Source organism: Lolium rigidum, chromosome 2 (genome assembly GCF_022539505.1).
Source record: "Lolium rigidum isolate FL_2022 chromosome 2, APGP_CSIRO_Lrig_0.1, whole genome shotgun sequence".
In the NCBI taxonomy this organism is placed as follows: Eukaryota; Viridiplantae; Streptophyta; class Magnoliopsida; order Poales; family Poaceae; genus Lolium; species Lolium rigidum.
The window spans coordinates 143596579-143610551 of record NC_061509.1 but is presented as its reverse complement, the minus strand read 5'-3'; the positions used below and the strand labels follow the sequence as shown (position 1 = coordinate 143610551).

General features: G+C 43.5%; 1 protein-coding gene across 2 annotated transcripts; it reads left to right on the top strand.

The window, feature by feature from the left end:
* The first annotated feature begins 4568 nt into the window (after nucleotides 1–4568).
* Nucleotides 4569–13730, top strand: LOC124692419 (E3 ubiquitin ligase PARAQUAT TOLERANCE 3-like). Of its 2 annotated transcripts, none has more exons than XM_047225794.1 (15): nucleotides 4569–4942; nucleotides 5516–5615; nucleotides 5828–5906; nucleotides 6039–6199; nucleotides 6302–6381; nucleotides 6564–6635; nucleotides 6708–6864; nucleotides 6964–7112; nucleotides 7300–7467; nucleotides 7545–7832; nucleotides 8039–8083; nucleotides 8215–8473; nucleotides 8705–8830; nucleotides 11752–11755; nucleotides 12059–13063. In XM_047225794.1, exons 1-15 carry the CDS (start codon nucleotides 4777–4779, stop codon nucleotides 12776–12778), a joined length of 2574 nt encoding a protein of 857 aa, XP_047081750.1. In that variant the 5' UTR covers nucleotides 4569–4776; the 3' UTR covers nucleotides 12779–13063. The 2 variants fall into 2 exon arrangements, with proteins under 2 accessions (XP_047081750.1, XP_047081751.1); XM_047225795.1 differs by lacking the exon at nucleotides 11752–11755 and adding an exon at nucleotides 13071–13730 and having other exon boundaries at nucleotides 4755–4942; nucleotides 12061–12232.
* The last annotated feature ends 243 nt before the right edge of the window (nucleotides 13731–13973 follow it).

Here is a 13973-nt window from a genome sequence, read left to right as displayed (position 1 = left end):
GAAGGGGAAATTTGGTGTGTTCATCCCGCTCCCATCCAACGCTCTTTAGAGCTCCTTTAAACCGGCTTTGCCAACAATGGCAGGTCTAGAATCAAACAATTAGGGGTGCCACAGTTTATATGAGCGACATAACTTCAGTAGGGTTCAGTTTTTTTTTACCAAGAGTATATGGGTTCAAATTTTGTGATGATTTCACTAGAATAATATATTTCAGTCTAAATATGACCCTAAACCTATTAAATAGTCTTGTGGAAAAACTATTTAATTGTCTCAAAGCATGATTTAAACTATTAGAAAAATAGTATATGATTTATATAGCATATATGCACCCCCTGGATACGCCCTGTTTTCAGAGGCCGTACTTTAATTTTGATATGTTCACGGATAGTGTATCTTATTTTACTTTTTTCATGGCAGGCATTTAGTTTATCTTTTAGATTTTTGAGCAAAAAATTGCATTTTTGTAGATGAATCGTTTCAACTTTCGAGGCTGTCCATCTTTTTTTAGAACATGAAGTTGCCCATCTTTAGATAGCTGTTGTTCACCAAGGATATTTCGGCCTTTCTCTACCATCTACACTTTCCAGCCCACTGGGATCCAGGAAATCAACCCAGCAAGCCCGAGGGGAAAATGTCAGCATTTTATTTTGGGGGTTTGCAACTGTTATATTTCTGCTGTTTGGGTGCCTCTTAATCTCTTATACTTGAAAGTTGCAAAATAAGTTCAGTAAACTCCACCTGCGATTAATTGAAAGAGCTAGGCCTTGCAATTTTCTTTTAAGAAAGAAGACACTGAACTCACTTCTTCAATAACGTGTCTTTCATATTTTGTACCATATCATGAAACATACAGATAAGATATATCGACTTGTATTACGATGATGATAAACTTAGAGTGCAAGGTCAATAAGTTACATTAAGTGCACATTATGTGGTTGTTGGCGTCAGAAACCCACTGGCGAGCAGCGACGGGCAACACGTAGAGCCGGGAACAACTCAGAGCTGCGGCTGGCCCTGGTCTCTCGAGCGACGGCCCGCAAAGCCTCTGGTACACACGTCCCGATGCTGGTGCAAGGGCGTGCCACCTGATCTATACCTGATCAGGAAGGTGATGGATTTGCTTCGCCTAGTTCCTGCATGGCATACACGTAAACATTAAATACGAGCCTCGATCGGCTCTCAGGTTGTCCTGTGAATCGGCTCAAGGAGCCGATCCACCCATGGTTCGTATGAGGTCTACGATCACATGGTGGTCCTGCTTGATCGATATATAGCTAAAACGACCTACGACGATCTAGGGTTTTCACCCACATAATCGAAACATCCTACTCGTGATTGAGCCTGGCAGCCACGCACAGTGATAATAAACCAACCGTAGACAAGGCCTAAAAACCAACATGAAGTTGATCCCCGGAACATCTTGTCTAAGGCTAGCAAACTACACCCTACGTGCTACTGGATCCTTCAACCCGTTTGCAAGGCCTAAGTATGCAGATATTAAACTAATCCTTGAAGAACAAGGAGCAATCATAACGGATCGGATCTACTAGATAATGATCAAGCAAGGTGCCGCCCTTACACCTAAGATAGGCGTAAGGGCGGCTAGACGTCTAAGGGTTGCATGGACGAAAGCGGTATCGTGGTAAAACAATGCTAACCCTAACACATCTATGATAACTACGTTGCTCGCCATCAACAAGGCTTCAGCACGAGCAACGCATGATAAACGAATAAACTTGTACTGCCTAGATCGCAAGATGCGATCTAGGATGCTTACCCGGAAGAAACCCTCGAAACAAATGGGTTGGCGATGCGCCTAGATTGGTTTGTGATGAACGTGATTGTTGTTTTTCTCAATAACCCTAGATACATATTTATAGTCCGTAGACTTTCTAACGTGGGAATAATCCCAACCGTGCACGAGCCAAATTCTATCTAACCGACACGTATCCTACTATGTTTACAGATACAAGGGCAAACTAGCCCAAACATCGTGTACAAGGCCGGTTCACGTATTTCTTCCATGTATATTCTTCAAGCCCAATCTTGAACGCGGCCCACCTCTGATCCGGTTAAATTCTGGTGATAACAGTGGTCAACTTTTTCTCCCTGGTCGCGAGTATTTAACCTCAAAATATTTTGTAACCGTGATCAATTTATGTTATTTGCACGTAAGCTCTGTGGTACATTCATAAGAACTAAACTTGTGATACCAAGTGCCATGTAATCTTTTCGGACACATTAGAGGCAGTGGAGGATGGCATAACACCTAAAATTGCACATGTACTTTACGAGATTTTTTTTCCCTGTAAAGTGCATTCACAATTATCAAATTATTATATTTATACCAGGTTGTTGGTCGGCATACGATGGCACTTTAACAAAATACATAGACAAGACCACATTAGAAATGTAGGTGAACCCCTTTAGCAAGAATAATGACTCAGATGTAACTTTCTGGCGATTGTTCCAGATACATTTTACTTTTTCAACCTATCCTCTATAAGACTAGTTGTCAAGCCATTTGTTTTAGTAGTAACAGCCATGGCATCATTTAGGTTATGTCAATATCTTATACTTGAAACAAAACATCACACAAGAATGACAATGATGCAATGACGCAAACTAGGGTGACGATAAGCTCTCATGACGAAAGAACTATACTGATATGTGAACATTATCATTATCATACACACAAAAGCTTTTGTTAGACTCTTGGCCTAAGGTGGTATAGGGAGAGATATCACTATTGACATCAATAACAATAAACTCATTGTCGGTCATCTTGCAAATATTAGTTACATGAGGGCAATTCACAGAAGTAGCATGCCAAAGGTGAATTTCAGTGCGGTGGAACAGGAGTGGTCCCATTATTACTTTGGAAAAGTCAATCAAGGTGCTTTCGTAACGATTGTTGGTTGATAATGTTGATGAACACTTGCATACCTTGTACCTGAATTCACACCCTATCTGTTGAGTGTGTATTCTATAAACAACTTTGATGGGACCTGTATATCTATTCTTATGAGAAGATAAAATAAAACATGAACAAAAAAGATATGGCTTTCATGGTTTGTAGCAAAGAACAAAAAATTGTATCTCATTGCATGCGTCGAATCATTAAACTTAAAAATCTAATGTGAATAATAGGGGTTATTTTTTTAGTTATACCATCATTATTTTACCCACAACAAGAAACATCAACACCATCTAGCGGTGTATTGCGACTTCCATATATTGTAGCATGTCACCAAACTTACAAATAAATATATCAACTTGTATTGCCAAAATGCCAAACTTAGTATGTAAGGCTCAATTAAGTCACATTAAGTGCACATTATGTGGTTATTTTGTCACGCTGACCGTGAGTATTTAACCTCGACATATTCTATAACCGCTATCAATTGATGCTATTTACACATAGGTTCCACACCACATTCATAAGAACTAAATCTGTGATATCAAGACACTTTAGATGCACCGGAGGATGGCATAACACCTAAAATCGCACATTTAGTTTTTTTTTAAGTAAAACACATTCACAATCCTCAAGTCATTATCTTTATACTAGAATATTGGTCGGCATATGATGCCACTTCATCAAAATACAGAGATGAGATCACATAAAATATGTATGTGCACCCCTTTAGCAAGAATGAGGTATCACATGTAACTTTTCGGTGAGCTTTCTAGACACTGTGAATATATCGAGATCTGTAGATACATTTTACCTTTCTTTTCAATATAAACTCTATCACACTCTATTTGTCATGCCACGTGTTTCAGTAGTAACCGTCGTGATATCATTCAGGTTCTCGCGATAACTTAGACTTGAAGCGAAACACCAGATAAGAACGATGACGAGGCAGTGAGCTAAGTTCGGGCGACGACAAGTTCTGGTGATGAAAGAGCCACAATGCCAAGTGCACGTTATCGTCATTGTACACGCAAAGCTTTTATTAGACACTTGGCCTAATGCGGTGTAGGGATTGATGTCACTAGTGACATCAATAACACTGAGCTCGGTGTCGGTCATCTCGTGAATATTAGTTACATGATGGTAATTCAAAGAAGCAACATGCCTAAGGTGAATTTGGGTCACACACTCTTTGGGTATACCATTACTTTGGCAAACTCAATCAAGCCACTTGTGATTCATGTTGATGATTACTTACCTGCATTTTGCAATTCAATTCTTAGCCCAGTGTGTGTGGTAGATCTTATCTACACCTCGCGTGTGATAGTACTTTGAGAAATACTGATCTTGAGACTCTAAAAGGTAACAATTGGCGTGAAATACTAGTATTAGTTGCTTTTCTATTTTGAACCAAATATCTGCTCTCCTCCTCCCCCGTTTCCATCCTCTGCACGTACAGAGGGACCATTCTTTCCCCTCGCAGTCATCCTCTTCCTCTGTGAGCCCTGACCTACCCAAGCAAGCTCCAATCCGACCCGATGCGCCGCTAGAATATCTCCTCTACTCCACCACCGCTGTGCCCTAGAGCTGCCGCTGCGCCGTAGCTTGCGCCCCCGCCGACGCCCGCACCCGCAGCCCCCTCCGCCCCTCGCGCGCGCCGCCGCCATCTCCGTTCCCGCGGCACCTCATCGCGTCGCTGCTGTCTCACCCCACTCCGCAATCTTGGCCAGCCGTGAGCTTCTTTGCCACCCAGTGATTAGATAAACCCCACTGATCTCCACAAATTCTGGGCGTGCCGCACAAATTGGGTGTGCTGGTGCACACCCGGCGCACCATCCTAGATCCGCCGCTACCTGACCATGGCTGTCTATTACAAGTTCAAGAGCGCCAGGGACTATGACTCGATCCCGATCGAGGGCCAATTCATCTCGGTTATGAACCTCAAGGATATGATTTTCGAGTCCAAGCACCTCGGCAGAGGCACTGATTTCGACCTCATGATCTCCAATGCGCAGACCGATGAAGGTTGCTTCTTTGTCAGCAAAGAACCTTTCTTTGATTTCTTTGTATGGGTGAATGTATGCAATATGTTAGTGCTAGATAGTATTGTGATAGGCCCAGCCTGTAATGTTTTTGGCTCTGTATAGCTGTTTCATTCATGCACTCAAGATGTATGAAATTGAGGTCTTATCTAGTGGGTATTTTTTTTCCTGGTACAGTTTTTTTCTTATATTCTGAGCTTCCTAAGTCATCACAACATGACCTACAAGTTTGATGTGAAGGATTGACTATCAGTTGAGCATAGATTCTCAATGAAGTAAAACTTTGAAATGATACTTATTAAGTGTAGCAGTTTGAAAGTCTTTTGGGATTTTCGAGCACATGACCCAAGTATTGCATTGAAGACTAGTAAGTTTGTTTTGAGGCAAACGGTGTTTGTTGCTTGAGTAGGCCAGTGCGATTGAAATACTTTGAAATTAGTTTGCATGATTCTATGGTGTACTTAGCTTGCAATATCTTGATTTTTGGGGGATATGGGTTTGGATTATACAGTTGAGGTATTACTCAAATCATTTCGTGCGATGTTTGTACTTACAGAGTATGCTGATGAATCTACCATGATTCCAAAGAACACATCGGTATTGATTCGCCGGATACCTGGACGCCCAAGGATGCCGATTGTCACTGAACCAGAAAAGTACTGTCTTTCTCTCTGATTTCGGTTTCACTCCACACCTTACCTGATAATTCACATTCTCGTCCATCAAGAGTTAATGACACATTAGTTATCTATAAGCAGACTATTAATTTATATGTTTGACTGGATCATGCCACTGAACATGGTCCATGTTAGGAGTTAAAACATCATGTAAGCGATCATAATTCAGGGTTCACATCCATTTTTTGCAGGGCAATGCCTGCAGAAAATAGGCTAGAAGAAGTCATGCCTTCTGGTAGCGCTTTTCTTGGTGATTCCTCGATGAAATATGTAAGAATAGCTTCTAGTCTGGGTTACTATTATCTCCTACAGAAATTGCCACTGCGGTCATATTTCGTGGTTTGAGCTATTACTGTTGGCTATTGATCCCGGGAGCTGATATTCATGATATTGAAATTGCAGCCTGAAGAATCTGAGTGGGATGATGAGTTTGGCAACTCTTTATATGTTAGTGATTCGATTCCTTCTCAGCCTGTTAGTCAGGCAGTTAACGCTTCTGAAAATCAAGTTGACGAAGATAGTAAAATAAAAGCTCTTATTGATACAGCTGCTGTTGACTATAGGTGAGTGATCTGCTGACTGGCTAAATGACTATTTATTATCCATGAAGGTAGATAGTATTAATAAAATGTTGTACTCATTTAACTGGATGATCATGTTTTCAGCCAAATCTCTGATGGATATGGTTCTGGAAGAGGGTATGGCAGGGGGATGGGTGGGAGAATGATGGCTGGCCGTGGTTTTGGTAATACTTTCTACCTTCTCTGTTGATTGTTTGTTTGCAAGATATATGTAGAGCTTAGAAGTAGCATCAATCTTTGTGAGAGAAGTGCTACACCCGCCTAGGCATCATGGATACATAGTGACATCATTATTCAGATACTAGATATCTAAACTAATTCTACTTATCCTCTTTGATATTCTTAGGACGTGGTCCGGGTCGGCTGGACAACAGGACACTTCCTCCTGGCTATATTTGCCATAGATGTAAAGTACCTGGTATGTTGACTTGTCAAGTCTTTGTCAATGCAATATTATGTCCTGTTTCACTTGACCAATAGTGGTTTGCAGGCCATTTCATCCAACATTGCCCAACAAATGGTGATACTAGATATGACGTCAGAAGGATGAAACCCCCAACTGGCATTCCGAAATCCATGTTGATGGCAACTCCAGATGGCTCATATGCATTGCCAAGTGGGGCTGGTGCTGTTTTGAGGCCAAATGAGTAAGTTCAAATTGCTTTCTTAGTTAATTCTGTGATAAGTTTTGCTGGATCTACTTGGAAGGGAAAAAAAATCAAACATCTTAATTTGTTTTGTGACAGAGCTGCTTTTGAGAGGGAGATAGATGGCCTGCCCACCACCCGCTCTGTTGGTGATCTCCCACCAGAGCTGCGTTGCCCGTTGTGTAAGGAAGTAATGAAGGATGCTGTTCTAACTAGTAAATGCTGCTTTAGGAGTTTCTGTGATAAATGTAAGTTGTGCTTTAAGAAACAATTGTTTTTGCAAACTGCTGTCATTGATACGGATGTCATACAATACAAATGTCTTTATTTGACGGATTTTCTACATTCTATTTTCCTTGTTCTCTTTGTCCTCACTTCAAGATTTAAAAAAAAAACATGCTCTGCAGTGAGTGAAATATTTTGTTTTGTTGGCAGGCATTAGGGATTACATAATTAACAGATCAATGTGTGTCTGTGGTGCCACAAGCATATTAGCCGATGATCTTCTTCCCAATAAAACTCTAAGAGAAACCATCAGCCGCATATTAGAGGCACCACCAACTAGCAGTACAGAAAACGCGGGAAGCATGGTGCAAATACAGGGTATATGCATACATTTATCTGTTATATCACATTATATGTCTATACGAATTAGAAACTGATGATAGCATCTTGTGTAGACATGGAGTCGGCTCTACCTGTACAGCCCAAGATTAGAACTCCTGCTGTTTCTGCCGCTTCAAAGGAAGAGCCTAAATCACCGACGCATATAGAAGAATCTCCAGACGCTGAGAGCCAAAGCGGATTGAAAGCTAACGTTGATGTGACTTCTTCAGATAAGAAGGCTAACACAATTCCAGATGTCGCTGAAGGGACAATGGACTCTAAAAATGCCCAAAATGAAAAAATACCAGACATGACTCATGTCACGAAAGAGTCGCAGGAAAAATTGCCTGCAGGCGAACAAGGTAATAATCTTTCAGCCCTGTTAGTTTTCATCTAAGCTTGCATGTGATGCAGCCTTCCCCAATAATTTTCTTGATAGAGACTTGCAACAGTTTTGCGAGTCAAATTAGCCAGAAATCCATCTTACTTGTGCTTCCAATGAACTGTCATATTTGATATTTAAATGATTGTACTCATTGAAATAATGAGATTATTTTAATGGCTTCAGCAGTAAAGAAGAAAAAGAAGAAGAAGGTCCGGGCACCAGGGAACGGTAAGTTAATTTCACCAAACTTCATGATATGTTGCATAAATGGAATGCATTGTCATTATTTTTTATTGCACCTATATTGGTTAAACTTCATTTACTTGTACTTATTTAAAAAATTCTTACTCTACCTACAGCCGAGGAGCAATGGAATAATAATTATCCAGATTTTGGAGCTGAAAATTTTGCTGGAATGCCTATGGGACCACCAGGAAATTTTAACCCTTACTGGGGAGGAGGGGGGATGCCTTTGCCAATGGATTACATGGGTCCACCATTTCCAGGTCCCATGCCTTACATGGGTTATCCACATGGTCCATTTGATCCTTTTGGTGGGGGAGTTCTCCCACAAGACCCATTTATGGCTCCAGGATACATGATGCCTACAATTCCTAGGTATATCTCTTGGCATCATTTTTTTATTTTCTGAGTAGGAATTTGGACATATATAATTATACGTGTGAGTGTTATTTTGACCTCTGGAATTTTAAACGAGTGCATAGCCTAGTGGCTGTATTTCCCCAATTTGTTGGGAAATGAGTATTATCACCTCCTTGTCTTTCCACAGATTGGCTATTACAATGACCAGTGCTGAAATGATGAAACTCTTGAATTTATCATTTTCAGGGACCTTTCTGAATTAGCAGTTAACAGTATGGGAATGAACATGGGGCCACCAGTTGTGAGAAGGGACGAATTTGAACCCAGGAAACCTGATGGGAGGAGACGTGAAATGGACCGATTCAACGGAAGGTGATTATACGTTTCAAATCATATGCTTTAATTTCCTACAACTTAGACACTTCGATTCATATGCTTTGCTCTTATCCAATATGTACAAAAACGATGTCATTGGTTACCTTGTACTTATAGTTTTATCTAGTGCATTGGTCTATTAAGTGATACACTACAACAATTGAACGACAAGAGATTATACGACCACTCAAAATGGCTACTTTGGTGTATTTTGCTACGTGAGCTGGTTTTTTTTAATTTTTTTTTTGCATCACAATCAAGTATCGACATCACATATTTTGGCCATTAAATACATGCCAGCCTCATATAACTTTGGTACCCTCACCACAAGAATCTGCTTCAGGCTTAGTTGGCCCTGCATGCCTTAGCCTCAGCTGTTGCAAGCACAACATTGAATGCCTCCTGGAGACTGAACACGTGGCGACTCTGTTTCCCTGCCCTTGATGAAACAATTTAATGGCTTCCCCAGCTTTGTGCTCGCCAAGAATTACGAGTTGACGAGTCGAGCTGAGTCGTTGGGGTACCGACTCATTGACTAGTCTAGACTACTGCTTGACTAGTCGACATGTACTTTAGCAGTCGCTAGTGCGACAACCAAATAAGAGATTTAATAACTAAAACTGGCATAAGTTCAACACAAGATACATAAATAATAATGCTAGAGCCTAGAACATCATGGCATAGGCCTCAAATTATCTCGTCTAGATAGGGTTCCTAATTTTGGCTCCCAAGCGCCTCACCCAGGAAATTTTTGAGTCGATCGACTCCGGAAGCAGGACTAGTCGAGACTAGTCCACAACTAGTCGGTCGACTCATGGAACTAGTCGAAACGACCATCTGAGTCGACAGTTGAGTCATGAGGGCTCTAAGGTAGCACACCAGATTAATCTGAGTTACAATGGCCCAACTCCTGCTCTGCCTGAATACAGATTGTTGCAAGTACCTTTTCCTGCAACCTTGTGGTCTTGATGTTCAATATATCCAAATTCTGCACAAAGTAAATGGTTCAAACCTACTTGTGAAACAGCACCTTAGCAAAGGCAACATATGGATGTTAGAGGCTCTGATTTATCAAATTAGAGTCTTAAAGCACATAAAATGTTCCTTTATGAACCAAGAACCATGCAGGGTTATTCGGGCCCAATATCTGAAGTCTCGACTGGTTCTGTAAGTTAGCCTGTATCACAATTTATTAACCTTGGCCGTCAGGATAAGAAGTCGTATGACCAAGCGGAAAAGCACTTAGTGCATGACTTGATCTGCAACCTTGGCTACCTGAACAGATTTTAATGGTCATAAATGAGTATGAAAAGCGAAAACTATCTAAAATGTCAATCAGGTGAAATTCTGATCTTGTTTTGCTCCTACTCTCAAGCATTGATTTAGTTTGAAGTTCCTATGTGAACCGTGTACGGTTAGTTGCAACCAGTGTCCTGATACTTTGTCTGGTTCTACACCATGGGCGGACGCAGCGGGTGGGCCGGGGGGGCCGTGGCCCACCCAGATATCTGACAAAAAATCTGGGTACCCCTAATCTATCTGGCCCAACGACGAACAACCGAGCGCCTAATCCCGAGCGAAACGTCAACTCATCTAGCAGTGAGGCCGAGCGAGGCAGCGAAAGCGAAACCTAGCTCCGCGGCCTCCGCCCTCCGCTCCCCGGCCGTCCGATGGCGGCTGCCTCTTGCGCGATTGCACCCTCCGCTGCCAACTAGCCGGCTGGCCCATCTCGGCCCTCCCCTGGCTCACCCCCCTCAGGCTTCTCTTCCTCTGCTCCGGACGCTAGCTCCAGGTCTCGTCGGATCTCGGCCGGCCACTGCTCGCCGCCGTTGCCAGGTGCTAGGTTGCTCTGATTCAGCGGCGCATCGCGGTCTGCCGTGCTCGTTGGCTGTGGCCTTGCACAGGTCTGCTCCGGCGGAGCGCCCCTCCTTTGCTGAGCCCTACGACTAGGCCTATGCTTTGAATGTAGAATCTGTAGTTTGGTCTGTAGAAAATGCAAAATCGACATGGACCAAAGCCTGGGTCAGACACGGACATCCTTTGTTAGTTTATCAGTCTTGGATGTTGTATCTGCGTGCCAGCATGGGCTCGCTTTTGTCCCTTCCCAGCCAACTCTGACTCCATGCCCATGTTGCTGAAATCTTGCTTAAAAGATGTTGAAATGAGTGGAAATGAGATAGTGTTAGTTTGTAAATAGGTAAGGGAATATAGGTCTTTTTGGGTTAATGTTACTCTCAGTTAGTGCATAGTTGTATTTTGGGATGAAAAACTAGATTGTAGTGGTATTTTGGTTCTTTTTAAGACTCTTTTTTATGTTTTCAACTATTTGTATTGCAATGGTGCATATTTGATATATGTATTGAACTTTAATATGGACAATCAATTTGTCTTGCATATTATTCATTTGGCAAACTTTTTCACAATTTTGGTGCGGTCAATTTTTTTTAGGTGTGCCCACCCTTAAATTTTTTCCTGCGTCCGCCACTGTTCTACACGTTAGCCTATATCATAATCAAGCAAGCTCCGGAACATAATTCTGTTGTACTACATCTTATCATTTTGGCTGCATCTGGTAAACTAGGTGATTGGGGGCTATTTGTGCAGGGCCTCCTTAAATGCTTGTATATGGAGTCATTCCCTAATGTTCTTTAAAAATCATTTAGATTGCTAGGTTAATTTGAACTTTTGAGTGATGAAACTTGCCACTCGTCCCAAGTGGAAATTCCCTGCGCCATGAAAGGTCCATATTCCTGAAAGCTTCATCCTCAGGCTAATACTCTAGAATTTGGAAATAACTACTCCCTCTGGTTCATATTAATGGACTCTACTTTGTCTTAGATTCGTATGAATCTAGTTAAGTTTTTTGACTAGACGTATGTGTATCTAGACAAAATTGAGTCATTTAATATGAACCGGAGGGAGTAATAAATGTTTTAACCAGTGAAGTTTATGGAGGCTAAAGTGGTAGGCCTAAACAAGTTAAGGGGCATTAGGTTGCATTTGAGTCTGTAGTAGGAATTTGTTGCCAATGGTTGATTCCCTCTTTTCCATGTTTTGTTCTGACCTGGTGCTGATTAGTTAGTTAGCACTTGAAATGTTAATTTTGCTAAGCATGTTGCAGTGCCCTGTAATATTTATTCTACTAATATACTTATGCTCAGTTGTCATAGTAGCTGTTTCAGTCTTTTTTTTCCCACTGAATCATCAATGCTGATCTACTGATGCAGGGAGAGGGAGAGGGAGCGTGAGCATTCCCGTGAGAGGGAAAGGGAGAGGGAGAGGCAGAGGGATCGAGACCGCGATGTGGATCGAGACCGACACAGGGACAGGGAGTATCGAAGGGAAGGCAGGGAATCGTCAGGAGCCGTAAACGATAGTACCTCGATGAGACCTAAGGATGTATGTCTTTTCCTGTCAATCTATTATCTTGCAAAGTTATGTACTATCAGTTCCATGGTAAACTTGTGGGCGACGGCGTCAGCTGCGGAGAGGTCAGCGCCACTCAACAGGAAGAAGAATGCCTTCTGCACGGTTGATTCTCATATTTGCCGAACAAGAAAGGTTCGCAGCAGTGAATGCCAGCTCGATTGGGCAGTGTTCTTGGTTGGTCCCGGCAAGGCCGACGTGCTCACTTGCTCGGGGTCACAGAAGCAGCAGTTGCTGGTCCGAGTTGCTCTGCCTGCTCGTAGTGTCCATCCCACTGCTTTCCTGTGCTCGTTGCGGATTGGGTTACAGGATGGCATCTATATACATGGGAGAAACACGTCTATTTATATATATCGTAGTTGGTTTTGTTTCTACTCTTCTCAAGATTTATTTATTTTATTTGGCAAGTTTTCCTTTATTTTAACCGTTTTCCATCTTTTTTTTGAAAAACTTTGTTTTATGATCTTTTTTTTTACTTGCTTCAGTTACTTGCCATTACACAATGCTTCCCTGATGTGATGTAGATAGCAGTAGTATATAGGGCAAAAAGATAAAAGTATCACGACGCCAGATGAAAGCGACAATATGTGTTTTACCAAAAAAAAAAAGCCAAACAGTACGTATAGTTTATGCTGTGCCACGGCCCAATGGTGTGCCATGGTTGGGCCGCAGGCTGTCGTGGCAATGCATGGAATATCCTTGGCCGTACGATTTGGATCCCTTGGTTAGGAATCCTAGCCAAGTCCCTGGGGTAAGTTGAAGTGGCAGTATTCTGACATGTGGTCCCGTGTTTGCCATTATTGTTGTGCAGAGATCGAGGACCCAGGCGGACAGGTCGGAGCGCGCAATGCCGCCGCCGACGCTCAGCCCCGAACGGCACTCGCGTCGTTCCCCGCGGCGCTCCTCCAGCTCCGGCAAGAAGCGCGCCTCCTCCGACCGCTACGACGACCTGCCTCTCCCGCCTCCGCCGCCGCCACCTGCGTCGCGGCGCGAGGCAGAGCACGCCAAGGCGGCCGCCGCCGACGCCGCCGCGGCAGACCAGCGGTCCAAGGCCAAGGCCAGCGTCTTCTCCCGCATCAGCTTCCCCGGCGACGCCAACGCCAACGCCTCCGACTCCAAGCGCAGCCGCAGGTCGTCCTCCGACAAGGCCCCCGCGTCTTCATCCTCGTCCAAGAGGGCCGAGGAGAGCGACGGCCGTCACAACCGCCACCACCATCGGGAGACGACGGCAAGTGCGGAGGAGGAGAGGCGGAGGCCGTCAGCGGCGGCTGCCGAGTACGACGACGAGGAGCAGTCTAGCGAGGAGGAGAAGCACTTCAAGAGGCGCCCGTCGTCCTCCAGGCGGGAGCGGGAGCACGAGGAGCCGCCGCGGCACTCGCGGCGGTCTAGGGAGCGCGGCGACGGTCACCAGCACAACGGTGCTGGCGGCGGCGGCGGCGGCCACAAGCGCCGGTGAGGTGACGCGAGGAGCAACTGACCTGCCGCCGCTCCAGCCCTTCCTCCGGTGATGGGCGTCTGTGATGATAAGCGCGCCCCGAGCGCGCCTCTAGAGCAGAGCAGAGCATCTGAGCTCTGCTTGTTTTCGTGTTATCTGTCGGTGTTGTACATTGACCTTCTGAGATTTGGAGTTTAATCAAATGATCAGGCGAGATGAGGATTTAGTAATAAAATGATTTATTTATGGATTCCTCTTTGCTACAGTTATGGATGCGAT